Source organism: Pongo abelii, chromosome 1, assembly GCF_028885655.2.
Source record: "Pongo abelii isolate AG06213 chromosome 1, NHGRI_mPonAbe1-v2.0_pri, whole genome shotgun sequence".
Lineage (NCBI taxonomy): Eukaryota > Metazoa > Chordata > Mammalia > Primates > Hominidae > Pongo > Pongo abelii.
Window position 1 is genome coordinate 89,489,557 of NC_071985.2, and position 27,099 is coordinate 89,516,655.

Below are 27,099 nucleotides of genomic sequence, written 5' to 3' on the forward strand. Positions count from 1 at the left end.
GCCAGGCACAGGATACAATCTCTTTGTGTGCTGTTTTCTAAGACCACTGGAAAAGTGCAGTATTAGGGTGGGAGTGACCTGATTTTCCAGGTGCCATCTGTCACCCCTTTCCTTGGCTAGGAAACAGAATTCCCTGACCCCTTGCACTTCCCAGGTGAGGCAATGCTTCACCCTGCTTCAGCTCATGCTCGGTGCACTGCACCAACTATCCTGCACCCACTTTCCAACAATCCCCAGTGAGATGAAGCTGGTACCTTAGTTGGAAGTGCAGAAATCATTCGTCTTCTGTGTCGCTCATGCTGGGAGCTGTAGACTGGAGCTGTTCCTATTTGGCCATCTTGGCTCCACCAACAATCTCAATTTTCATTTTCAGTGCATGTTTCCTCATTGTGTAAGAGCTTTCCCATGGAAGAGGGCTGATGACATAACAGCAGATTATCATGCCACAGGTAAAGAAAGCTTTTTATGAGGACAATCAACCCCTTCGCCATCTAAAACCCAAAGATCAGATCTTCTGAGAACATCAGAGAAAGACTGCCGTTGCCATCCACACTGCAGCAAAACTTCGGGACTTCGAATCTTTATTTCATAATCTCACAACTGAGAAGTGTCCCTCCACACTCTTGGAACTGTACAGCCATTGGAAGTCAATCAGGGAAGTTTCTTCCCAGAAGAAGATGGCCTCCTTGATGTGAACAGCTTTTCCCTAGATCACGGATTCAGAATTCTTTACTATCATGAGACTCTTTGAATATTTTTTCCCCTTGCTAATGCCTCTATGAACAACAGAAGTGAAAAGAGCAGCTGGGCACGGTCACTCATGCCTGTAATCCCAGCACTTTAGGAGGCTGAGGCAGGCAGATCACTTGAGGTCAGGAGTTCAAGACTAGCCTTGCCAACATGATGAAACCCCCATCTCTACTAAAAATACAAAAATTAGCTAGGTGTGGTGACACATGCCTGTAGTCTCAGCTACTCAGGAGGCTGAGGCAGGAGAATCACTTGAACTCAGGAGACAGAGGTTGCAGTGAGCTGAGATCAAACCACTGCATTCCAGTCTGGGTGACAGAATGAGACTCTGTCTCAAAAAAAAAAAAAAAAAAGAAAGAAAGAAAAAGAAAAAGAAAAGAAAAGAGGGTCTGTTGTGTACACTCATGGGGTATACTTTTATTTGTGAAGGATTTTGTAGCAAGCCTTATACATGGATGACCTTATACCTTGATAGATGGAAGATGAAGGCCCAATGTAGGTGAGAAATTTTAATGGTACATTTGTTGCTTCATAATCAGTCAGAAAGAGAACACTCATTCATCCCTCTTAACCTACATCATGGGTTAAAGAGAACATTGCCAGGAGGTCTGCATTCTTCTAGAAGGGCATCATTCATTGCATCTTTTTTTCCATTGTTTGGAGTAAAAGAGGCATTAATTAGAAATGTATCCCTCATGATAGGCTCTACAGCAGATTCTACTGTAATGGATATGGTTATGCAATAGACTTTAAATTATCTTGTGAAAGTTATGCTAAATAATAGAATCACTCTAGATTACTTACTGGCTAAACAGAAATATCTATGCAGCTGCTGACACATGTAGCCTATGGAGAAATACCTTGCCTTGGGTGTGATAGAGATTCAGTTGTAGGGGATTAATGAAGAGACTGCTTAATTAAGCAAGTAACTGTATATCTAGCTCATTCTTTGATCTACTTGATTTTAGGTGTTGGTTTATGTGGACCCTGAGTAAAGAATATATTCCAAACTCTTGGTATTATCCTCATGATTGTCATAATAGTAGCCTCCCTGGTGTGCTGTGCTCTTTCAAAAGTTTTAAATGTTTGCATGCAGCCATCACTAAAATGTCAAATGGTCTTGCTTCAACTGGAATGACAAGGGCTGAAAGAAATGTGTGACCATAGGCCAGGCATGGTGGCTCATGCTTGTAATCCCACCACTTTGGGAGGCCAAGGTGGGCAGATAGCTTGAATCCAGGAGTTTGAGACCAGCCTGGACAACACGGCAAAACCCCATCTCTACAAAAAGTACAAAAATTAGCTAGGTGTGGTGGTGCACACCTGTAGTCCCAGCTACTCAGGAGGCAGAAATGGGAGGATCCCTTGAGCCCAGGAGGTGGAGGTTGAAATGAGCCGAGACCACTCCACTCCAGCCTGGGTGACAGAGTGAGACCCTGTCTAAAAAAAAAAAAGAAAAGAAATGTGTCACTATGAGGGCACCATGACCTGTGAATGACATGCTGATACTGGAAATCCAAAATGATGGCAACTGAGAGTGATACTAAGTTTTGGTCACACTCTCACCTAATTGAGGACCGAAATGGGGGAATTTTTAAACAAATTTATGGGAGGCCATTGTTTTGGACTGAGCTCATGTACTAGGCCCAAACAGACCAGACCAAACCAAAATGGAGTCACTTGTGCTAAATGTGACATAATCAAATTAAGATTTTAAGGAAACACATCGATCCTAGAACAAACCAGGTTTTTTTTCTCCTGTAAACAGGAGATCCCAGCATAAGGAAGTATCCTCTACCCTAATCCTTAAAAAAAAAATAACCCGAAGTCCCACCTTGCAAAACCCACTGTTCTACTGTTTCCCAGTGGGTTTCAAGACCAAATAAATACTTTTATGATGGTGATTGTGACATCAATGACTAAAGTTCAGTAAATCTCTCAAAATTGAGAGGATGACCAAAAGGGGGGAATTGTTAAATCAAGTTTAGCCTAAAGTGGCTTCCTTACATATTTTAAGTTCAGCCTAAAGGTTTCATCATGAACTACAGCCTAAGTGGAAGTGTAAACAAACTGTAGTCTACTCTCGTGCCAATCACTAAGTTTTGACCAATCAAATGTGGCTAAATGTTCAAACCATGTTCCAATAAGTCAAACGCCAAGCTATAAACAATGCAGCTGTTTCTGTACCTCACTTCCATTTTCTGTATTTCACTTTTATTTTCCTGTCAGTAAATCTTCTTCCACTGCATGTCTGCGCTGGAGCCTCTAAGCCTACTCTGGCTCGGGAGGCTGCCCGTTTTGGGAACCATTCATTGCTTAATTAAACTTTAAAAAATTTAATTCAGGCTGGGGATGCTGCCTCATGCCTGTAATCCCAACACTTTGGGAGGCTGAGGTGGGTGGATCATTTGAGGTCAGGAGTTCAAGACCAGCCTGGCCAACATGGTGAAACCCCGTCTCTACTAAAAATACAAAAATTAGCCGGGCATGGTGGCACGTGCCTGTAATCCCAGCTATTTGGGAGGCTGAGGCAGGAGAATTGCTTGAACCCAGGAGGCAGAGGTTGCAGTGAGCCAAGATAGTGCCACTGCACTCCAGCCTAGGCAATGGAGTGAGACTACATCTAAAAAGAAAAAAAAGTAATTCGGCTGAAGTTTTTAAAAATCACCCTTCTGCCCATAATTCTTGATTTTTTTAAAAAAGCAGTTTACTCACCAAAGTAGAGTCCATATGTCCATTTCAATCAATGATAGCAACACATTTATGGTGAGAAAGGCCTGCATTTATGCTGGAGTGGTTATTTTCTGAGGATGATTATTATTGGCCATTTTGTGCAGTTGTTGCTTTATGCACATCATATCAGTTTAACTAAAGAGCTTGAAACAAATTCACTATTTTCCCATCCTGTCCTGACTTTCATTTTTATTGGCTGATTAATGTCAGCTTCCTTAATGCCATCAAAATAAAGTCTCTGAATTTTCTTTTGGCAGCAGTGGGCTTTAAAAACATTTTTAGGCTGGGCGCGGTGGCTCACACCTGTAATCCCAGCACTTTGGGAGGCTGAGGCGGGTGGATCACCTGAGGTCAGGAGTTCAAGATAAGTCTGGCCAACATGGTGAAACCCCATCTCTACTAAAAAAATACAAAAATTAGCTGGTCATGGTGGTGCACGCCCGTAATCCCAGCTGCTGCGATTACAGGCATGTACCACCATGCCCGGCTAATTTTTGTATTTTAGTAGAGACAGGGTTTCACCATGTTGGGAGGCTGAGGCAGGAGAATCGCTTGAACCTGGGAGGTGGAGGTTGCAGTGAGCTGATATTGCACCACTGCACTTTAGCCTGGGTGACAGGGCAAGACTCTGTCTCAAAAAAAAAATTTTAAAAAAAATTTATTAAAAACATTGAGATGGAGTCTTGCTATTTTGCCCAGGCTGGACTCAAACTCCTGGACTCAAGCGATCTTCCCACCTCAGCCTTCAGAGTAGCTGGGATTACAGTTTTGAGCCAACATGCCTGGCTCAGCAATGGGCTTTTGAAGGAAGAGTTGTGCTTTTTCTTTCATTAACCGTGCTGGACTGCATGATTGGAGGATGTATTCCTGGTTTCAGGAGTCCTCTGTGAACCTCTGTTTAGCCTTTGGTTCCCGTGCAAGACTTCCTGGACTCCAAGGTTAGCTCCTAAGAAGGGCCTTCACAAGCTTCACAAAGATTTACAGGCCTACATTTATTTTGATGGCTCTAATTTTCTAGACATTTTCCTTATTTTTCTTCCTCTTTATTTTGAAAATGTTCAAATCTACAGTAAAGGGTATGGAAGGCAGAATAATGGTCCCCCAAAGATGTCCACATTCTAATTTCTGGAACCTGTGGATATGTTATCTTAGATGGCAAAAGGGACTTTGCAGATGTGATTAAGTTAAGGATTTTGAGATGGGAAGAGTGTTCTGGATTATCCAGTCGGGCCCAATATAATCATATGAGTCCTTTAAATGCCGGTAAAGGGTCAGACAAGGGTACAGAAGGCAGGCAGAGGATACAGAAAAGGAAATGTGATGATCAGAGCAGAGGTTAGAGTGATATGTTCTGAAGATAGAGGAAGGAGCCACGAGCTAAGGAGTGTGGGTGGTGTTTGAATCTGGAAAAGGAAACATTCTTTCCTGAGCACTGAGAAGAAACACAGCTCTGCCAACACCTTTCAGCTCCATAAGGCTCATTTTGAATTTCTGACTTCTAGAACTTTAAGACAATAAATTTGTGTTGTTCTGGTAATTTGTTAAGAGCAGAAATAAGAAACAAGGTGCAAAAGATTGGCAATGAACTCCTTCATCTAGACATTTTGCTACATTTGTTTTCTTTCTCTCTCACTGTGGTTTGTCAAAGAATTTAGAAATAAGTTGCAAGTGTGACACTTTTTTTTTCTGAGAAGGAGTCTTGCTCTGTCACCCAGGCTAGAATGCAGTGGCACCATCTTGGTTCACTGCAACTCTGCCTCGCGAGTTCAAGCAATTCTTCCACTTCAGTCTCCCAAGTAGCTGGGATTACAGACACCTGCCACCATGCTTGACTAATTTTTTGTATTTTTAGTGGGGAGGGGGTTTCACCATATTGGCCAGGCTGGTCTTGAACTTCTGACCTCAGGTGATCCACCCACCTTGGCCTCCCAAAGCGTTGGGATTACAGGTGTGAGCCACTGTGTCTGCCCTATGATACTTTACCTTTAATTATTTCAATATTAATCTCCTACACACTACAAATATAACTAAGGACATTTTACATTAATAAAATACTAGTACTTAATAGTAGCTCATATTAAATTTCACTAATTATTCCAATAATGTTCTTTATAGCTTTTTGTTTGATCCAGAATCCAACCAGGGATTATTCATTGCACTTATTTGTCATGTGTACCTAGGCTCCTTTAATCTAGACTAGTAACTGAGTTATTTTTGATCTTTAATGATATTATCATTTTTGAAGAGTCCAGGGGTCAACTATTTTGCAGAATGTTCCTTAATTTAGGCTTGTCTGGCTGCTTCCTTCAGGTTATTAGTTCCAGGCTAAACATCTCTGGCAGGAATATATGTTGTTGCTGTTTTGTCCTTCTCAGAGCATCTAGGGGACAGACAATGTTGGCTTGTCCCACCCCTGGTAATTGATATAGGACCTTACCTAGCACATGCTCTATACTGGAAGAAAGAGGGCAGCCTGCTTCAGGAGAAAAGGTGTGTGCATTATACAGAGAAGTCTTGGGACAGTAACTGGAATTTCAAATTCTTCTTTGATTTTCTTTTTTTAAAGCTGTTCTCCCTGACAGTAGCACAAAAAGATTGACTTAGCAATGTCATTTGAGCATCATCAGCAACTTTTTGTGCATCCACAGGTTTGTTTATACAAATAGTACCCCCTTATTTACAGTTTTGTTTTCTATAATTTCTTTCCTTTCTTGTTTCTTTCTTTTTTGAGATGGAGTCTTGCTCTGTTCCCCAGACTGGAGTGCAATGGTATGATCTCGGCTCACTGAAACCTCCGCCTCTGGGGCTCAAGTCATTGTCCTGCCTCAGCCTCCCAAGTAGCTGGGACTACAGGCAACCACCACCATCCCCAGCTAATTTTTGTATTTTTAGTAGAGACGGGGTTTCACCATGTTGGCCAGGCTGGTCTTGAACTCCTGACCTCAAGTGATCTGCCACTCTTGGCCTCCCAGAGTGCTGGGATTACAGGCGTGAGCCACCGTGCCTGACCTTGTTTTCTACAATTGCAATTACCTGAGGTCAACCATAGTCCAAAAATAGGTGAGTACAGTGCAATAAGGTAATTTGAGAGAGAGAGATAGAGATAGAGAAACCACATTTATATAACTTTTGTTACAATATATTGGTATAATTGTTCTATTTTATTATTAGTTTTTGCTAATAATCTCTTACTGTGCCTAATTTATTTTTATTTTTAATTTTATTTTTTTTTTGATACAGAGTCTCGCTCTGTTGCCCTGGCTGAAGTGCAGTGGTATGATTTCGGCTCACTGCAACCTTTATCTACTGGGCTCAGGCAATCCTCCTGCCTCAGCCTCCTGAGTAGCTGGGACTGCAGGTGCAAGCCACCATGTCTGGCTAATTTTGTTTAGTTTTTGTAGCAACGAGTTCTGGCTGTGTTGCTCAGGTTGGTCTTGAACTCCTGAGCTCAAGCAATCTGCCCGCCTTGGCCTCTCAAAGTGCTGGGATTTCAGGTGTAGAGCTACTGCGCCTGGCCTCTGTGCCTAATTTATAAATTAAACTTTATCATTGGTATGTGCGTATAGGAAAAACACACTACATATACGGTTGGTACTATCATTGGTTTTGGGTATCCATTGGGGTCTTGGAACATATACCCTGAAGATAAGAGGGAATGACTGTATTTCTTCCTTTTCTAAAATAAGAAATAAGAATACAATTATGATATTGGCTGGCATGGTGGCTCATATCTGTAATCCTAGCACTTTGCGGGACCAAGTGGGAGAACTGCTTGAGCCCAGGAGTTTGAGACAAGACTGGGCAATATAGTGAGACCTCATCTCTACAAAAACCTAAAAACACTAGCCAGGCATGGTGGTGTGTGCCTGTAGTCCCAGCTACTTGGAAGGTTGAGGTGAGAGGATCGCTTGAGCCCAGGATGTTGAAGCTGCAGTGAATCGTGATTGCACCACTGCACTCCAGCCTGGGCAACAGAGTGAGGCTCTGTCTCAAGAACAACAACAACAAAATAATGATATTCACTTTGGCAGAAGATTAAGATGTATAACAAAGTACAATAGCTTCATACTTTTGTCTAGTTTTTCATAAAATTTTGACTGGAAATATTGTCAATATGGGGTTCCTTTGAGATTATTTTTTCTTGTGGCCAGGAATTTTAGGTCTCTCTCTCTCTGTCTCTCTCTCACACACACACACACTCACACACACACTTCACTGAAGCAGAAAGGAATTTATTTTAGAATCTCAGAACTATTCTAGAATCAGTGGAAAGTGGGAAGGCTGGCATGGCATCCTAGGCTTGGAAAATGGGCTGGAACTCAAAGGAGGGTGAATTTCAGGGAACACAACTGTGGTTGGTCACAGCTCCAATCTTGTCAGGATGCTGCTGCTGGCTCCGTGTCTGTCAGGCTCTCTGAGGCTGCTCTGGGCTGCTGATGCTGCCACTACTGTGGTCATTACCAAACTGACTCTCTGACTTTGCTTCTCTGTCTCAAGATTTAGAATTCTGGGCTGCAACACCAACTGACAAAGCCTAGGTCATCAGCCTGCATCATGGACTGTACAGAGGGTTACGAAGGAGAATCAGGACCTTCAGCTTCCTTAGTTAGAGGTGGGGCTCTGCCTCCCTCCAAGTCTTACATGATACAGGGTGTGAGAGAGATTCCTCCAAAAGAAGAATGGTGTTCTGGTGTGGGGTAGCCAGAAAAGGCACAAATGTCCACTCTACTCAGCCCGCAGAAGAGAAGGGTGCAGGCTTTTCCATAAATAAAGTAATTCTTCTAATTAATAGTATCTCCAAATAAAGGATCTGTGGCTCTGGGAAAACTGCAAATGAATAGTGAACATAGAACATGTGCCATCTCTCTATTCTACCAGTAATTGGGAATTAAAACAGGAAGATGCCCTGAGAGGATTTTGAACAGGGGACAGATGTAGCCAGAATGCTCGCTTTCCAAGGGAGAGCCCCTTCATTCAAAGTGAAACTTTAATGGAGCATGTAACCCATTTGAAATGTCTCAACTTGTAAGTGATGTGGATTACAAAATAAGAAAATGCTGAAGTAGGAGATCGAGACCATCCTGGCTAACACGGTGAAACCCCGTCTCTACTAAAAATACAAAAAATTAGCAGGGTGTGGTGGCGGGCGCCTGTAGTCCCAGGTACTTGGGAGGCTGAGGCAGGAGAATGGTGTGAACCCAGGAGGCGGAGCTTGCAGTGAGCCGAGATTGAGCCACTGCACTCCAGCCTGGGCGACAGAGCAAAACTCCGTCTCAAAAAAAAAAAAAAAAAAATCCTGAAATAATGAAATTTTTATTTTTAATTTAATTAATTAATTTTTTATTTTTTTCAGCCAATTTTAGTGTTTATTTTTATTTTTATTTTTTAATTTTTATTTTAGGTTCAGGGGTACATGTGCAGATTTCATGTGTAGGTAAGTTGCATGTTGTGGGGGTTTGGTGTACAGATTATTTCGTTACCCAGGTAATAAGTATAGTACCAGATAGGTAGTTTTTTGATGCTCGCCCTTCTCCCACCCTCCACCCTCCAGTAGGCCCTGGTGTCTGTTGCTTTCTTTGTGTCCATGTATACTTAATGTTTAGCTCCCATTTATAAGTGAGAAAATGCGGTTTATGGTTTTCTGTTCCAGTGTAGTTTGCTTAGGATAATGGCCTCCAGTTCCATTTATGTTGCTGCAAAGGCTCTTGTTCCTTTTTATGGGCTGCATAGTATTCCATGGTATGTATGGGCCACATTTTCTTTATCCAGTCTACTGTTGATGGGCATTTAGGTTAATTCTATGTCTTTGCTATTGTGAATAGTGCTGCAATGAACATACGTGTGCATGTGTCTTTAGCAGCACCATGGATTTTCCTTTGGCTATGTACCCAATAGTAGGATTGCTGGGTCGAATGGTAGTTTTAAGTTCTTTGAGAAATTGCCAAATTGCTTTCCACAGTGGCTGAACTAATTTACATTCCTACCAGCAGCATATAAGCATTCCCTTTTCTCCACAATCCCAACCACATCTATTATTTTTTGACTTCTTAATAATAGCCATTCTGACTGGTGTGAGATGGTATCTCATTGTAGTTTTGATTTGCATTTTTTTAATGATTAGTGATATTGAGCATTTTTTCATATGTTTGTTGACCACATGTATGTCTTCTTTTGAAAAGTGCCTGTTTATATCCTTTGCCCACTTTTTAATAGGGTTTTTTTTTCTCGTAACTTTGTTTATGTTCCGTAGAGATTCTGGATATTAGACCTCTGTCAGATACATAGCTTGCAAGTATCTTCTCCAATTCTGTGGGTTGTCTATTTACTCTGTTGACAGTTTCTTTTGCTGGGCAGAAGCCCTTTATTGAATACTGTAATTAGGTCCCATTTGTCAATTTTTGTTTTTGTTGCAATTGCTTTTGGTTTCTTCATCATGAAATCTTTGCCAAGGCCTATGTCCAGAATGGTATTTCTTAGGTTTTCTTCTAGGGTTTTTATAGTTTTGGGTTTTACATTTAATCTTTAATCCATCTTTAGTAGACTTTTGTATATGGTGTGAGAAAGGCATCCAGTTTCAATCTTTTGCATATGGCTATCTAGTTATCCCAGCACCATTTATTGAATAGGGAGTCCTTTACCCTTTGCTGATTTTTGCCAACTTTGTCAAAGATTAGATGGTTTAAGGTGTGTGGCTTTACTTCTGGGCTTTCAATTCTGTTCCATTTGTCTATGTGTCTGTTTCTGTACCAGTACCCTGTGGTTTTGGTTACTGTAGCATTTCAGTACAGTTTGCAATCTGGTAATGTGACGCCTCCAGCTTTGTTTTTTTTTTTTTTTTTGCTCAGGATTGCTTTGGCTATTTGGGCTCTTTTTTGGTTCCATATGAATTAAATTAATAAATAAATTAATTTTTTTGAGATAGAATCTCCCTCTGTTGCCCAGGCTGGAGTGCAGCGGTGTGATCTTGACTCACTGCAACCTCTGTCTCCTGGGCTCAAGTGATCCTCCTACCTCAGTCTCTCGAGTAGCTGGGATTACAGGCATGTGCCACCACACCCAGCTAAGTTTTGTATTTTTGGTAGAGACGGGGTTTTACCATGTTGCCCAGGCTGGTCTCAAACTCCTGACCTCAGGTGATCTGCCCACCTCAGCCTCCCAAAGTCCTGGGATTACAGGCGTGAGCCACTGCACTCGGCCAAGAATGTCATCAGTAGTTTGATAGGAACAGCATTGATTGTGTAAATTGCTTTGGGCAGTATGGCCATTTTAACAATATTGATTCTTCCTATCCATGAGCATGGAATGTTTTTCCATTTGTTTGTATTGTCTCTGATTTCTTTGAGCAGTGCTTTGTAATTCTCATTGTAGAGATCTTTCACCTCCCTGGTTAGCTATATTCTTAGGTATTTTATTCTTTTTGTGTTTATTGTGAATGGGATTGCATTCTTGATTTGGCACTTAGCTTGGACGTTGTTGGTGTATAGAAACGTTACTGATTTTTGTACATTTATTTTGAATCTTGAAACCTTGCTGGAGTTGCTTATGAGATCTAGGAGATTTTGGGCAGAGACTGTGGGGTTTTCTAGGTATAGAATTATATCATTTGCAGAGACAGTTTGACTTCCTCTTTTCCTATTTGGATGCCTTTTATTTCTTTGCCTTGCCTGATTGCTCTGGCTATGACTTCCAGCACTATGTTGAATAGGAGTGGTGGGAGTGGGCATCCTTGTCTTGTTCTGGTTGTCAAGGGGAATGCTTCCAGCTTTTGCCCATTCCATATGATGTTTGCTGTGGGTTTGTCATATATGGCTGTTATTATTTTGAGGTATGTTCCTTCAATGCCTAGTTTGTTGAGGGCTTTTAACATGAAAGCGTGTTGGGATTTTGTTTTTTAAATTTGGTTGTAGCAGTCTCCTAGAATACCAGACACTTTCATTTAATCATTTAATCTCTAGCAGACCCTGATTATAGATCCACTTGAGGTCTATTCTTGGAGTTGTAAACATTTTATCATTCTGTCTTTCAATAAATATCTTCTGAATCCTCTCATAAGCAATGCGGTGTGTAAGTATACCTTAGTATGTAGCAGAAGGGCTTATGTAAAACAAGGGGGCTTTTGCACAGGCCAAATAGGAAAGTAAAAAATCCATAAAGAATGAAATATGGGTGCTACACACACCTGTTGATTGAGTTTGGGGCTTCCCAGCTGAGGTGAGCTGCTGATGGCAGTGGTAGTAAAGAGAAATCCAGGTTTTTGAGATAATCTTTCTTAATGATAATCACACCTTTCACATATTCATGTACATTCTCATTTTGCTCTTGTCAGTTCACTTCTCACAACAGTCCTGTGAGGTAGAGCTCGTTACTCACATTTTTATTTTTATTTTTTGAGATGGAATCTTGCTGCATTGTCCAGGCTGGATCGCAGTGGCAAGATCTCAGCTCACTGTAAACTCCACTTCCTGGGTTCAAGCAATTCTCCTGCCTCAGCCTCCTGAGTAGCTGGCATTACAGGTGTGCACCACCACGGCCACCTACTTTTTATATTATTTGGTAGAAATGGGGTTTCACCATGTTGGCCAGGCTGGTCTCGAACTCCTGACCTCAAGTGACTTGCCTGCCTTTGCTTCTCAAAGTGCTGGGATTACAGGCATGAGCCACCGCACCCGGCCTTGTTATTCATATTTTACTGCATGAAAACTGAAGTCCAGAGGGATGAAGTGGTTTGCCCAACGTCACATGTCTAGTACATGATCTTGGATTGGAGCTCAAGTCTGTGGGCTTGCAGGAAGTTCTCATTCCAGAGTACCAACTCTATGCTAATGTCAGAGCTAGCATTTTTTCACCAAATCTAAGGTGTCATTAATAAAGTGCACCATTGTTTTATGTACCACTCGAGATGAAATACAAACTATGATATGCCATTGAATGAAGGATGCACTGAATATCAGAGCTATTAAAGTGTTAGACATAGTTTTATAGGAAGCATAAATTTAATTTGGACTGGGCACAGTGGTTCACATTTACAATCCCAGCACTTTGGGAGAATGAGGTGGGAGGATCACTTGAGCCCAGGAGTTAGAGACCAACCTGGGCAACATAGTGACACCCCATCTCTACAAAAACTTAGAAAATTATCCGGGTGTGATGGCATGTGCCTGTAGTCTCAGCTACTCAGGAGGCAGAGGTGGGAATATCGCTTGAGCCCGGGAGGTCAAGGCTGCAATTAGCCATGATTGTACCACAGCACTCCAGCCTGGGTGACAGAGCAAGACCATGTCTCAAAAAAAAAAAAAAAAAATCGAATATTTGTCTTGGACCTAGATACAGTCTATTTCCTTTTGTTAATATATCTGAAAATATATAGTTCAATATTTTCTCTCCACAAGTAAATAAAGTATTAGCTTAACAAATATGGTGCCTCATAAACCTTTTCTTAAGAACTGCTGTGAGAAACGTGTAAACAGTGAAAAGGTTATGTTATTGTGTTAAGATAATAATGGGCATAAGGGATGTGGCAACACCGAGGAGGAAGTGATCCATTCCATTATTGTGGGAGAAGAGGCATGAGTGACATTTATGCTCAGGAAATTGAGGAATGACACTGGGAGAGAAATGGCAAAGCAGGTATTGAAGCATCAGAGGAAGTTTGTCCTGGATCAGTGATTCCAAAATATAGTCTGGGGGCCAGTTCTACTCTACAATGACCCCCCCACCACAAGAGTGTTTTCATTGGTTTGTAGCAAAATGAGAAAAGTAAGAAAAAATATTATTTTTCATAAAACTAAATTTATTCAAGCTGAAAATTTGTATTTATTTTGAGACTATGTCTTTCCTGTGCTGTCATTGATATATATATATGTATATATATATACGTATATATATATACGTATATATATATATACGTATATATATTTGTGAAATCAGTTTTATTTCTACATATAAGCATCAAACAATTAGAAAACAAAATTTCAAAAATACAGCATTTATAATAGCATCAAAAAGTCAAACACTGCCAGCGTGGTGGCTCATGCCTGTAATCCCAGCACTTTGGAAGGCCAAGGGTGTGAGGATTGCTTGAGCCAAGGAGTTTGAGACCAGCTAGGGCAACATAGTGAGATCCCATCTCTGCAAAAAATAAAACAATTAGTTGGCTGTGGCCCTGTTGAGTTGAGACCCTGTCTAAAAAAAGAAAAAAAAAGTCAAGTACTAAGGAACAAATAACAAATCATACACAAAATCCCTATAAGGAAGCTATAAGATATGAAAAAGCAATAAAAACACAAATAAATGAAGAAACAGGCCACACTCAATATTTTAAAGACATAAATTATTTCTAAATGATCTATAGTTCAGTGTAATTCCAATAAAATCCTAAAGGTTGTGTGCATGTATGTGTGTGTGTGTGTGTGTGTGCGTGTGTATGTGTAGAGGCAAACGACCAAGAATAACCAAAAAAGAAGGGCAAAGTGAGAAGCCTTGCTCTGCTGGATATCAAGACATTTTATCAATCTAAAATATTTGGAACAATGTGGTATGGGCACAAGGAAGTGCTGATTTCCATCAAAATTAGGCCAGTGATTACCTTTTGGGAAGGGGGAGGTCTGTTATCTGGAAGCAGCATATGGGAAGCTTCTGGGTGCTGCTAAAGTTTCATTTCTTAGCTAGGATGATAATTACATAGGTATTTGCCTTTTTGTAATTTATTAAACTGCATATTTAATGTCTTGTATCTTTTTCTGTATGTGTAATTTTACAACAAAGCTTCTCCAAGTCACTTGGAGATGCAGATGTGGGGCTGGACTGAGTTGGTGGGGAGGGGCTTTCTTCCACACTCTTCTATCTTCATGCACATCCATACTGTCACATATGTACCTATACTCTCAGCACTTTGGGAGGCTGAGGCAGGAGGATTGCTTGTGCCTAGGAGTTGGAGACTAGCCTGGCCAACATGGTGAGAACTCGTCTCTACCAAAAATACAAAAGTTAGCAGGGTGTGGTGGTGTGTGCCTGTAGTCCCAGGTACTTGGGAGGCTGAGGTGGGAGGATCACCTGAGCCTGGGAGGTTGAGGCTGCAGTAAGCTGAGATTGTGCCACTGCACTCCATCCAGCCTGGGCAACAGAGTGAGACCCTGTCTCAACATAAATAAATAAATAAAATAAAATAAAGAGAAGCTGCTGTCAAGCAAGCCTGGATCTTGCCCTCTCTCTCGATTTTCTATTTCATGAGGTAATAGATTTGCTTTTTAGAAAAGCCACTTTGAGATGGGGTTTCTATTAGTTACAGCTAAAAGGAACCAGACTAAACTAAATGAATGTCCAGGGCAGTGGGGTTTGGAGGAAGTTGTATGGGGAACAGATTCAAGAGAAAGTAGGGGTAGACTCAATGGGACGCAATCACTGATTGGATGATGATGGTTAGAAGGGGTAATGTCCCTAAAATGGATGTACTGTTTTCCCAGTCTATTAGATGGCATCATGTACCATTAAGGATGAGATGCATAATGATATGAAAGATGTGAAAATACAAAAAAAAGTGTCTTAGAATCAACTAAAGAAAGTAGTATAAGTATAAATTTTCTTTTTTTTATTTTTGCAAATATGTTACTGTTTTATTAAGCCATTAAGTTTTCAGGTGGTTAGTTACACACAGTAATGAACAACTGAGGGGATGTTTAATTTTTTTCTCTAGATCTTGGGCCCTTGGTGTTAACTTTACATACATGTATTTACTATTGTGAACTGTAAACTTACAGACCTCTATTTTTTTTTTTTTTTTTGAGATGGAATTTCACTCTTGTTGCCCAGGCTGGAGTGCAATGGTGTGATCTCAGCTCACTGCAACCTCTGCCTCCCAGGTTCAAGTGGTTCTCCTGCCCAGCCTCCCAAGTAGCTGGGATTACAGGCGCCTGCCACTGTGCCCGGCTAATTTTATATTCTTAGTAGAGACAGGGTTTCACTGTGTTGATCAGGCTGGTCTTGAACTCCTGACCTCAAGTGATTGGCCACCCTCGTCCCACCAAAGTGTTGGGATTACAGGCGTAAGCCACAGCGCCTGGCTGAGACCTCTATTTCTAAGAGGTTGTTGTTTGTAAATATGAAAGCTGAGTATGTTCATTTTGTTACTTATACTGATGAGTTAATTTAGTTTCTAATAGATTTACTTTTGTTTAATTAATTATTTTCCACATACACAGAGCAAATAGCTTCTAATAGATTTTAAATTTACAAAAGTATGACTTTTTTTGCAGGTTTTCTTCTTGGGTGCTATTTTATTTTCTTCTATCAATATGTAAGTATTTTGTGCAAATCGGTACTTTGAACCAACAAATAGGAAATATTAGCTTAACAAAAAAGATATTCACAATCTTTGTAAGAAAAGGTTGCAGTATTATTAATGCTATAATGACATTATGTATTAGGTGTATGATATCACTGGGGAAGAACTGAGTAATTCTATTATAGCTGCAGGGTAGCATTTGAGAACTTCATGACATAGGAGCAGGAATAAGACAGGAGGTTCGAAGCATCAGAGAGGTTTTGTATTGATTCAGTTTCAAATGAAGTCTGTAGTAAATTTTCCCTCGTTTGTGGCAAAATGACAAAATTAAAGACAAAGTAGTGAGTCTTTGTGTGAAACTAAATTATTCAAACTAAAGATTTATATATTTTTAAAAAATTTTTTATTCGTTTTTTGTATGTTTTGTATCTCTTTCCCCTCCATTCCTTTTTACCAATTTATTCAGAAATGATCACTTTCCCATCTTGTTAAAATTTTCTTTTTCTATTTCTGTGAATTGATAATTATGGCCAATGTTCGATTTAATTTTATTTATTTATTTATTTAGAGATACAGTCTTGCCCTGTTACCTAAGCTGGAGTACAGTGGTATGATCATAATTCACTGAATCCTCTATCTCCGGGGCTCAAGCAATCATCCCGCCTTGCCTCAGTGCCAGCTGAGACTACAGGCAAGTGCCACCATGCCATGCTAATTTTTTTATTTTTATTTGTATTTTTAGTAGAGAAGAGGTTGCCCTATGTTGCCCAGGCTGGTCTCAAATGCCTGCGTTCGAAGTGATCTTCCTGCCTTGGCCTCCCAAAGTATTGGGATTTGAGCCAGCGTGCCAAGCCAACAGATGCTTAATTTAGAGAAAGTTTTTATTTTGCAAGAAAAAAAGGCACAGAAACCCAAAACCAACACCAACTCTTGTTAGTCTCTTCGTCTACTTCCTACTTGATACAGGTCCATGAAACCCCCAGATCCGGGAACAACGCTAAGCAGGTGATTCTTAGGATTGGTTTTTTCTTTAGAGCCTGTTAATTCCACTGTATAAATAACCTCCCTGAGACAAACAGAAGCCTCCCCTACACTGGGCATTGTGCCAGGGGAGGGTGAGGCTGGAAACCCGGGTTGGCCCCACTGGGCTTCCTCCATAAAGCTTTTAGCGCCTCATTCCACATCAGGAGCGTTTTTGGAGAAAGCTGCACTCTGTTCAGCTCCAGGGTGCAGTGGAGGGAGGGAGTGAAGGAGCTCTCTGTACCCAAGGAAAGTGCAGCTGAGACTCAGACAAGGTCTGTGAGTTGGGGGAACCCTGTTTTCAGCTTAGGTCTGCTTTTGGTCTCAGAGATACGTGAAGTTTAAACAAAAGGCAAGGGGTTTTGGAGTCTTTGTAGGACTGCACAGGGGTGGGGCAGGGATGTAGAGAAAAATGATGGCCAAGATGGTGACCTTCATCTTGCTTGCTTTAGATTGCAGTGAACCAAGTCAGCTTCCTACTGTTTCTCATTGCGGCCACCAGAGGGTGGAGTACAGGTGAGTCACGCTGCTAGGGAGAGCAGTTCTTTCAGCTGGATGGCTTCCGGGATCCTGGTCTCTCCCAGGACACAGAGCATGTCTTTGAGATGCACAGAGGCTGGCTTGCATGTAGACTGAGTGCTGATTTCTGGTCTCTGGCGGGATCTGGCCTGTTGCAGTGAGGGTATTGCTTGAGGCATGTCCTGGGTCCAGGCTCTGTGCTTTTGTGTGGCCCTGAGGGGGCTGTGGTAAGAACTGCCCCAGCCACTGCCCACTCCTGTGGCCTTGGCTGTGGGATTTCCACGGGAACTACATGGTCTGCTTTGTGCCTGGAGAATGTTCTCTCCACAGTCTTCCTCTCTACAACAAGAATAACAATGACATTTTAAAATTTGTATTTTTCTTCACTGTTTTAATTTTTTTTTTTTTTTAAGAAAAGGCTGTTTCAAAATATCTTCTTACTTCATCTTGGCAAAAGCACTGTTTATTAACTGTGTTTTAGGTATGAGGAAACTGAGGTCAGTCACCTCTGACCTCAAAGCTTTCCCCTAGACTGTTCGAACAGTTTGCAGACTTTTTGGAGTAGAGATTAGTCTCATCACTCCCTACTTCAAACTCCATGTTTCAACCATATTAAGCAGCTTGTAGTTCTACAGCTGGACTACGCTGTATTTTTTTTTTTTCTCTAGGCCTTTGGATAGGCTGTTTTCCCTGCCTTGGATTCTCTTCCTACTGATAAATCATGTTTATTCTCTCAGAATAAGCTAAGATGTCACCCGGAGTGGAAGGTCTTCTGTGACTAAGACATGAGACAACCCCTCTTGCCTCCTTCTGCCAGGCAACTGCCCTGTTCGCTGTCTGGCCTTTCCATTCTCCATTCTTACCTCAGAGTCTTTCTTTTGTTCTCTTGAGTTTGTCTTTCTTCTACCATTTATTCTCAATACAATTTTCTGTTGAATTGTCAGCAATTCCCTCTAGAGCCAAGCTCTTGCTGGGGAAGTTTAATGTCTTTGATTACTCAGTGCTTAGGGCAGGACCCAGCACAAGGACAGGTCTTGTGGCGGGAGGCATGCTTTAAGCCTGTGCTGGCTGTCGGGTCGGATGGGCTGAATGGATATGATGCTGATGGGCTGAGTGGATGTGACACTGATGGGCTGAGTGGATATGACACTGGCTGTCTCAGGCCTTACCACCTGGGCAGCAGGGTTCTGCTATAGTGGTGGAATGAGTGTGGGACTGGCGATAGGAGAGGGTAGGTTTTTTCTCAGACCAGGAAAGAGAGTAAAACTCTGCGTATTCTCTAGATGAGGTTAAAACTTACTCTGAGGAATGGACCTGTTCTTCGTCTCCATCTCTGCCCGGAGCTGCAAGGAAATCAAAGACGAATGTCCTAGTGTATTTGGTGAGTGATGAAACATTCAAACAGAGCTCAGTCAGGGTATCAGGATTGTGTCTTCTGGGAGTCTTTTTGTCTTTTAGTTAAAAAATTATGGTAAAGTGTATGTATATTATAATTTACATAAGATTTGCCATTTTAAGCAATATTAAGTGTGCAATTCAGTGGCATTAATTACCTTCAAGGTTGTGCAACCATCACAGCTATCCATATGCAGAACTTTTTCAGTGCCCCAAACAGAAACTCTGTACTTAATAACATGGAGGGCCCGGGTGCAATGGCTCAGGCCTGTAATCCCAGCACTTTAGGAGGCTGAGACGGGTGGATCAGTTGAGGCCAGGAGTTTGAAACCAGCTTGGCCAACATGGTGAGGCCCTGTCTCTACTAAAATACAAAAATCAATCGGGTGTGGAGTGCACGTTTGTAATTCCAGCTACTTGGGAGGCTGAGGTGGGAGGATCGCTTGAACTCAGGAGGTAGAGGTTGCAGTGGGCCAAGATAGTGCCACTTCACTCCAGCCTGGGCAACAGAGTGAGACTCCATCTCAAAAACAAAAACAAAAACAAAACGAAACAAAACAAAAAATAACATAGAGTTATTAAGCAATAACTCCCTTCCCTTTGTCTCTGGTAGCTGCATTCAACTTTCTGTCTCTATGAATTTGCCTAGTATAGTTACCTCATGTAATTGGAGTCATATGGTATTTGTCCTTTGGTGTCTGGCTTATTTCACTTAGCACAGTGTTTTGAGGGTTTGTCCATGTTGTAGCATGGGTATTTCATTCCCTTTTATCCACTGTAGATACATATATGCACACACACCATTTTTGTTTATTCATTCACCTGTTGGTGAATATTTGAATTGTTTCTTCTATTTGGCTCTTGTGACTAATGCTGCAATAAACACTGGTTTAAAGGCATCAGCTTGAGGCCCTGTTTTCAATTCTTTTGGGGATAGACCTGCAGTGGAATTGCTGGGTCATACAATAATTCCATGTTTAACTTTATGAAAAATGTCACTGGGATTTTATACAATTCTATGTTCTGCCTCAGTTATAGGAGCATGATCTTCTGAACTCAGGGAGGCCCCAGTACCCCTGGGAGCACTTAGTGATGTGACTCAGGACAGGAGCCTTTAGGCCATATTTCTGGTTCCTAGGGCCTTTCTTGTCATGGGGCTGAGATGAACCCTCAGCTCTCAGACAGGGAGGCTCTGGGCTGGTTCTCTCTACAGATGGCCTGTATTTTCTCTGTACTGAGAATGGTGTTATCTACCAGACCTTCTGTGACATGATCTCTGGGGGTGGCGGCTGGACCCTGGTGGCCAGCGTGCACGAGAATGACATGCGTGGGAAGTGCACAGTGGGCGATCGCTGGTCCAGTCAGCAGGGCAGCAAAGCAGACTACCCAGAGGGGGACGGCAACTGGGCCAACTACAACACCTTTGGATCTGCAGAGGCGGCCACGAGCGATGACTACAAGGTTGGTGCCACTTCTTAACCACTCGGGTGAGGGTGAGGAGTGGAGTGTGGCTGGCCACAATCCTGCAGGAGGGATGGCTGGAAGGTAGGGATGTGGGATGGGATGGAGAAGAAGAGAGAAATACTTACATCTTTTTTTTTTTTTCTTGAGATGAAGTCTCACTCTGTTGCCCAGGTTGGAGTGCAGTGGTGTGATCTTGGCTCATAGCAGCCACTGCCTCCTGGGTTCACGTGATCCTCTGCCTCAAAAGTAGCTGGGATTGCAAGCGCCCACTACCATACTCGGCTAATTTTTGTACTTTTAGTAGAGACGGGGTTTCACCATGTTGGCCAGGCTCGTCTTGAACTCCTGACCTCAAGTGATCTGCCCGCCTTGGTCTCCCAAAGTGCTGGGATTATAGGCATGAGAAACCACGCCCCGCCAACTTACACTTTGAATCACAGCTTCCTCCTAACAAGGCTGTTAGGGCCCTGGGTGTGGTGGGTTCATCGGCTGGGAGTGGGGTGTCTGAGTATTGTTGGCCATCTGCTCACCTGGAGTCCAGAGCTCTCAGTCCAGCTGAGGCTGCATATGTGGACCTTCTGTCTCCTGCCCTGGGTGTGGTGGGTTCATCGGCTGGGAGTGGGGTGTCTGAGTATTGTTGGCCATCTGCTCACCTGGAGTCCAGAGCTCTCAGTCCAGCTGAGGCTGCATGTGTGGACCTTCTGCCTCCTGGGACCTCCTGGCCCAGTCAGGCTCAGTGTCTGTTGCTTTCCAGAACCCCGGCTACTACGACACCCAGGCCAAGGACCTGGGCATCTGGCACGTGCCCAATAAGTCCCCCATGCAGCACTAGAGAAACAGCTCCCTGCTGAGGTACCGCACGGACACTGGCTTCCTCCAGACACTGGGACATAATCTGTTTGGCATCTACCAGGTACAGAGGGCTGCTGGCTGGGACTGGTTTTCATGGATGTACAGAGAAGCAAGTGTTAGAGGTTGGGCAGGAGTCATTTTTTAATGGACCTGTCTCCCATGTTCTTCTAACCCAGATTTGCTGATGGCTTCTGTTGCTTCTCTTGGGAATTCTAAGCCAGGCAAGAGAAAAGACCTATTGGAGAGGACAGCTGGGGCAGGAAGAGTGTGGATGCGTCAGGGAGAAGGAGAGAGAGATAATGAAGTGGTCTAGGCTGCCGCAGAAGCACAGCTCCTGCCTAACTGGCAGCAGTGCCAGGGAAAGATTCTTATTTTGACTGGTTTTGAAGTAATCTCAGTTACTGAGAAAGCACTGTTTCCCCTCTATGAATGGCAGCATCCCAGGAGATGCTGGTAATGACAAAGCTATTGTCTTTACTCCATGACTTTTTCTGTGTTCTTTGTAGAAATATCCAGTGAAATATGGAGAAGGAAAGTGTTGGACTGACAACGGCCTGGCGATCCCTGTGGTCTATGATTTTGGAGATGCCCAGAAAACAGCATCTTATTACTCACCCTATGGCCAGCGTGAGTCTTTAATGATCCTCTGAACTCCTAGTAGGAAAGGGAATACATTCAACTATGCTAGGTAACAGTTACGCATCCGACTGAAGCCTGGTTTTCTTCTGTAATGTTCCCTATATTGCCCCACTTGATTTGCGTGGCTGCCTTTGAGATCTGAACTTTATTAACTTCATTTTAGGAAACTGAAGCACTGAGAGGTTTAGAAACTTGCGAAGATCACAAGGCATATGTGGAAGAATCAGCAATTGGGGTGAGGAAATTTGGCTCCAGACTTTTTTTTTTTGAGACGGAGTTTCACTCTTGTTGCCCAGGCTGGAGTGCAATGGCGCAGTCTCAGCTCACTGCAACCTGTGCCTCCCAGGTTCAAATGATTCTCCTGTCTCAGCCTACCAAGTAGCTGGGATTACAGGTGCCCACCACCATGCCCAGCTGATTTTTGTATTTTTAGTAGAGATGTGATTTCACCATGTTGGCCAGGCTGGTCTCCAACTCCTGACCTCAGGCGATCCGCCCCCTTCGGCTCCCAAAGTGTTGGGATTACAGGTGTGAGCCACCGCGCCAGGCCAGGCCCAGACTCCAGAGTCTTTACTCCTAACAACCCACTCTCAGCCCTGCAGGAGCTTATTAGGACCAGGCCAGGTCCATGTGCACAGAACAACCAAAAAAATGGTGAGACTTTTTTTTTCTATTGTGAGTTTATTTTGTGTGAAGCCAAAGTTGGTAGCATAGTATGCTTCGCAGAGGCTAAGCATATATTATAGAACTCAAAGCTGTTATTATTTACATTTGGGAGTTGAGATTTTAAAATAAAGGAGAAAAGAAAAATGTAAACAGGAACAGAGTGAATACATCTGTTAATTTCTGCAACTCAGCCCTTTGAGATGTTTAGTGGTGATCTTCCTGCAGAGTTGAATTTCTCTTCACAAGCCTCTGGCAGATGAGGAGCCCTCTCTGAGGACCAGCTCTTGGTCGCTGGGGTTGGGAAAAGGTCCCTCTTAGCTAAGTTTGAGGCCAGGATGCACCAGCCGTTGACCACAGGAGTGCTGGGCTCCACCAGTACAGCTGGAGTGTTGGGCTGTAGCCTGAGCTTTGGCATCGAGAGCCTCTGGGCTGGTCTAACGAAAGCAATTTCTAGCATCTTCCTTGAATGCTGTTTTCTGCCTCTTGTTTTCAGGGGAATTCACTGCGGGATTTGTTCAGTTCAGGGTATTTAATAACGAGAGAGCAGCCAACGCCTTGTGTGCTGGAATGAGGGTCACCGGATGTAACACTGAGCACGTGAGTCTCTGTGGGGACCACAGGGACCTGTGAGTAAGGTCGAGTTTGTCAGTGTGTGTTGGTATGTGTGTGTGTGTTGAGTGTGGTATGACTGGGGTGTGTGTGTATGTGTGTGGGAGTGTGACCTTCTCTTGCTCATTGCTGGGCTTCAGGGGCCAGTGCTGTGGGACCCTTTGTCCAGGGATACACATCCTGTCCCTTTGAGGACCAAAATCAAGGGGTGAGGCTTCAAAAGAACCATTACTGGGTGCTCAGCCTTTGTGAGAAAACACTCAATCGCTTGGAGCTGGGGTGATTCTTGTGTGCTGAAACATTCAGTAGAAGTCTTTAGAGCTGAGATTCCTTGAGAAACACAGGTGTTGTTTTCCCTCATCTGAGGTTTATATTTCAGAGAAAACCTGGGCCTCCCCAACCTTAGCCATGGTTTGCCTAGATATACACTGCACTGGGGAGCTGCTGGGACAGTTCGGACATCACCTTCTAGAAACCTCACTCAGGCCATCCCTCGTGTGGTTGAAATGTTAAGGCTCAGGAATCCCGAATGGTGGGATTGATAAATTCCAAAGATTATAAATGGAATACCAGTTGTATTAATCCATTCTGTCACTGCTATAAAGAAATACTGGCCAGGCACAGTGGCTCCCGCCTGTAATCCCAGTATTTTGGGAGGCAAGGCAGGTGGATCTCTTGAGTTCAGGAGTTTGAGACCAGCCTGGGAAACATGGCAAAACTTGTCTCTACAAAAAATACAAAAATTAGCTGAGTGTGGTGGCGCATGCCTGTGGTCTCAGCTACTTGGGAGGCTGAGGTGGGAGGATCTGCTTAAGCCTGGGAGGTGGAGGTTGCAGTGAGCCAAGATCACACCACTGCACACCAACCTGGGTGACAGAGTGAGACCCTGTCTCAAAAAAAAAAAAAAAAAAAAGAAAAAAATATCTGAAACTGGATAATTTATAAAGAAACGAGGTTTAATTGGCTCATGGTTCTGTAGGCTGTACCGTAAGTATAGCGGCTTCTGCTTCTGGGAAAGCCTCAGGAAGCTTCCAATCATGGCAGAAGGCAAAAAAGGAGTGAGGTGTCTCCCATGGCAGGAGCAGGAGCAAAGGCAGGGGAGGCGTTACACACTTTTTTTTTTTTTTGAGACAGAGTTTTGCTCTTGTTGCCCACGCTGAAGTGCAGTGGCACGATCTAGGCTCGCCGCAACCTCTGCCTCCCAGGTTTAAGTGATTCTCCTGCCTCAGCCTCCCAAGTAGCTGGGTTTACAGGCATGTGCCACCACACTGGGCTAATTTTGTAGTTTTAGTAGATATGGGGTTTCTCCATTTTGGTCAGGCTGGTCTCGAACTCCTGACCTCAAGTGATCTGCCTGCCTCAGCCTCCCATAATGCTAGGATTACAGGCATGAACCTCCATGGCCGGCTGGTGCTACACACTTTTAAATGTCCAGATCTCATGAGAAGTCACTCACTATCATGAGGACAGCATCAAGGGGCTGGTTCTAAAATCATTCATGTGAAACCACCCCCATGATGCAATCAGCTCCCACAAGGCCCCACCCCCAACACTGGGGATTGCAATTTGACATGAGATTTTTTGGGGACCCAGGTCCAAAACATGTCACCAGGTAATACAGAGGGTGGACAGGGAAGTCTAGAATAACATGGTTCTCAATTTGGGTGAGTGAGTGTCATTTATGAAGTCAGAGTGTCTGGATGATGAATAGGTTCTGGGTCAATGAGGGATATAATTAACTCTATTTTTGTCATTTGGAGCTTGAGATTCTTGTGTAGAGATCCAAGCTGGACTTTGAGGTCTTCAGCACAAGAAGCATCTCAACAGGAGTTGGAGATTTTGGGGACATCAGTGAATTTTTAGTAATTGAGGCCACAGTGGTCATGCACTTTATAAGGGAGAGGGAGATGGGTCCTCCACTAGGGAGCAGCGCTTAGAGGATTTATGAAAGAAGAGAACAGGCAGGGGCTCTGAGCATGAATATTCAGAAAAGTTGAAAGAAAGTCAAGACAATAATGTCACTAAAGGTAAAGGAAGAGAGTTTTTTTTTTTTTTTTGAGACAGGGTCTTACTCTGTTGCCCAGGCTGCAGTACAATGGCATGATCTAAGCTCACTGCAATCTCCACCTTCCAGGTTCAAGCAATTCTCCTGCCTCAGCCTCCTGAGCAGTGGGAATACAGGTGCCTGCCACCACACCTGGCTAATTTTTGTATTTTTTGTAGAGATGTGGTTTCACCATGTTGGCCAGGCTGGTCTCGAACCCCTGGCTTCAAGTGATCCACCCTCTTCGGCCTCCCAAACTGATGGGATTACAGGTGTGAGCCAAGGAAGAGAGGTTTTATGGGTAGGATAGATCAACACTGTCAATGGAGAGTCTGATGAGGACCAAAGAAATCACTCGATTCAGCTGTTAAGATGGCATTGGCCTCACTGGCAGATCTCCCATTACCACCTCTTCCTCTCTTTGTTTCCCAGCACTGCATTGGTGGAGGAGGATGCTTTCCAGAGTCTGGTCCCTGGCAGTGTGGAGATTTTTCTGGTTTTGATTGGAGTGGATATGGAACTCATGTTGGTTACAGCAGCAGCCGTGAGATAACTGAGGCAGCTGTGCTTCTATTCTATCGTTGAGAGCTTTGTGGGAGGGAACCCAGAACTCTCCTCCCAACCATGAGATCCCAAGGATGGAGAACAACTTACCCAGTAGCTAGAATGTTAATGGCAGAAGAGAAAATAATAAGTCATATTGACTCAAGTCTTGGTGTTTCTGTGAATTCCTTTCGTGTAGGGGTGAAGCACTATAGGAAATTTCCAAAGCATGTGTATTGCTCTGGCTGATTGTACTTCAACTGCATGTGTGCTTGGACTGTTAGGACTTGGGAATCCTGATAGAGAAAACATGCCATCTCTACTTTCCTTTCAGATAGCCCTTAAAATAGCCAGAGGCATACAGGGCAAGGGGAAAGGAAGCATTTTATCCTAACCCTTCCTAACTCACCCACATGGACTGATCAATTTGTATCCTCAACCTGAAGACCCGAAAGGAGAAAAGAGTCCATTTTTTTGGGGGGGTGCCCCAAAGAAGAAGGAGATATACCCAATATCTATATCTAGTATGTTCTAACCTTAGTGACTGGGCGCTCTCCTCAGGGAAGAATGGGCTGGCATGTTATGATGATGGTGACTATCCTTGCGTAGTGGCTTAACCATTCCTGGGCTCCCATCTGCAGTTGCTCATTCAGAAGGAGACATGTGGCCAAATCATCCCCAGTGGGTTATTGGTACAGATGGGATGGGGTTGGCATCAGTTCTTACCCGTGACTAAATATTAGGCATAATATTGTGTTTCCTCTACAATGCAAATTGGATTATGACAAGCCCTTCCAATTCTTCGCCACTCTAAGTGTCAATTACTTCTCACTGGCTAGAAAATGAAGTTTAAAGTTCTTAGGCCTTGGAGGAATTAGAAGAGGAAGGGGAAGAAGGGAAAGAGGAAGGGGAAGAAGAAGGGAAAGAGGAAGGGGAAGAAGAAGGGAAAGAGGAGGGGGAAGAAGTTTGCTTAGAAAATGTTTGGGAGGGGCGGGGTGCAGTGACTCATGCCTGTAATCCCAGTACTTTAGGAGGCCGAGGTGGGCAGATCATAAGGTCAGGAGATCAAGACCATCCTGGCCAACATGGTGAAACCCCATCTCTACTAAAAATACAAAAATTAGCTGTGCATGGGGGCATGTGCCTGTAATCCCAGCCACTCGGGAGGCTGAGGCAGGAGAATCGCTTGACCCTGGGAGGCGAAGGTTGCAGTGAGCTGAGATTGCACCACTGCACTCCAGCCTGGGTGACAGTAAGACTCCGTCTCAAAAAAAAAAAAAAAATTGTCTGGGAGGGTTTTCTTTGTTGTTTAAACTAGATCTATTTAGACCTGGGTTAGAAATTGTTAGTATTCTCTCTAGAGGCTTTCTTTCTTTAGTTCTTTGTACCTTTTTAATAACTTGTCTTCTGTCATCTGTTCTTTCCTGCCTTCTGTCTTACCCCTTGTCCCCATTCTCTATCCTGAAACACAGATATCTCTGTCCCTCTTCACTCTCAGATGTCCTTCTTCCAACTAGAGGAGACAAACCTGAGTATGTTTTTATCTCTGGTTGGAGTTCCCTTGTATGTGAGTCACCTTTTGTGT

At 43.2% G+C, this 27,099-nt stretch overlaps 1 protein-coding gene across 1 annotated transcript; it reads left to right on the plus strand.

Moving 5' to 3' along the window:
• Nucleotides 1-1,225: 1,225 nt before the first annotated feature.
• Nucleotides 1,226-25,631, plus strand: LOC100449334 (intelectin-1). Its single transcript, XM_054548535.1, is given in 10 exon segments — nt 1,226-1,245; nt 16,636-16,768; nt 17,236-17,299; nt 18,586-18,639; nt 18,642-18,683; nt 19,911-20,158; nt 20,916-21,074; nt 21,520-21,640; nt 22,812-22,915; nt 25,404-25,631. Coding segments are annotated over 10 exon segments (1,098 nt in total). The 3' UTR covers nt 25,557-25,631.
• The last annotated feature ends 1,468 nt before the right edge of the window (nt 25,632-27,099 follow it).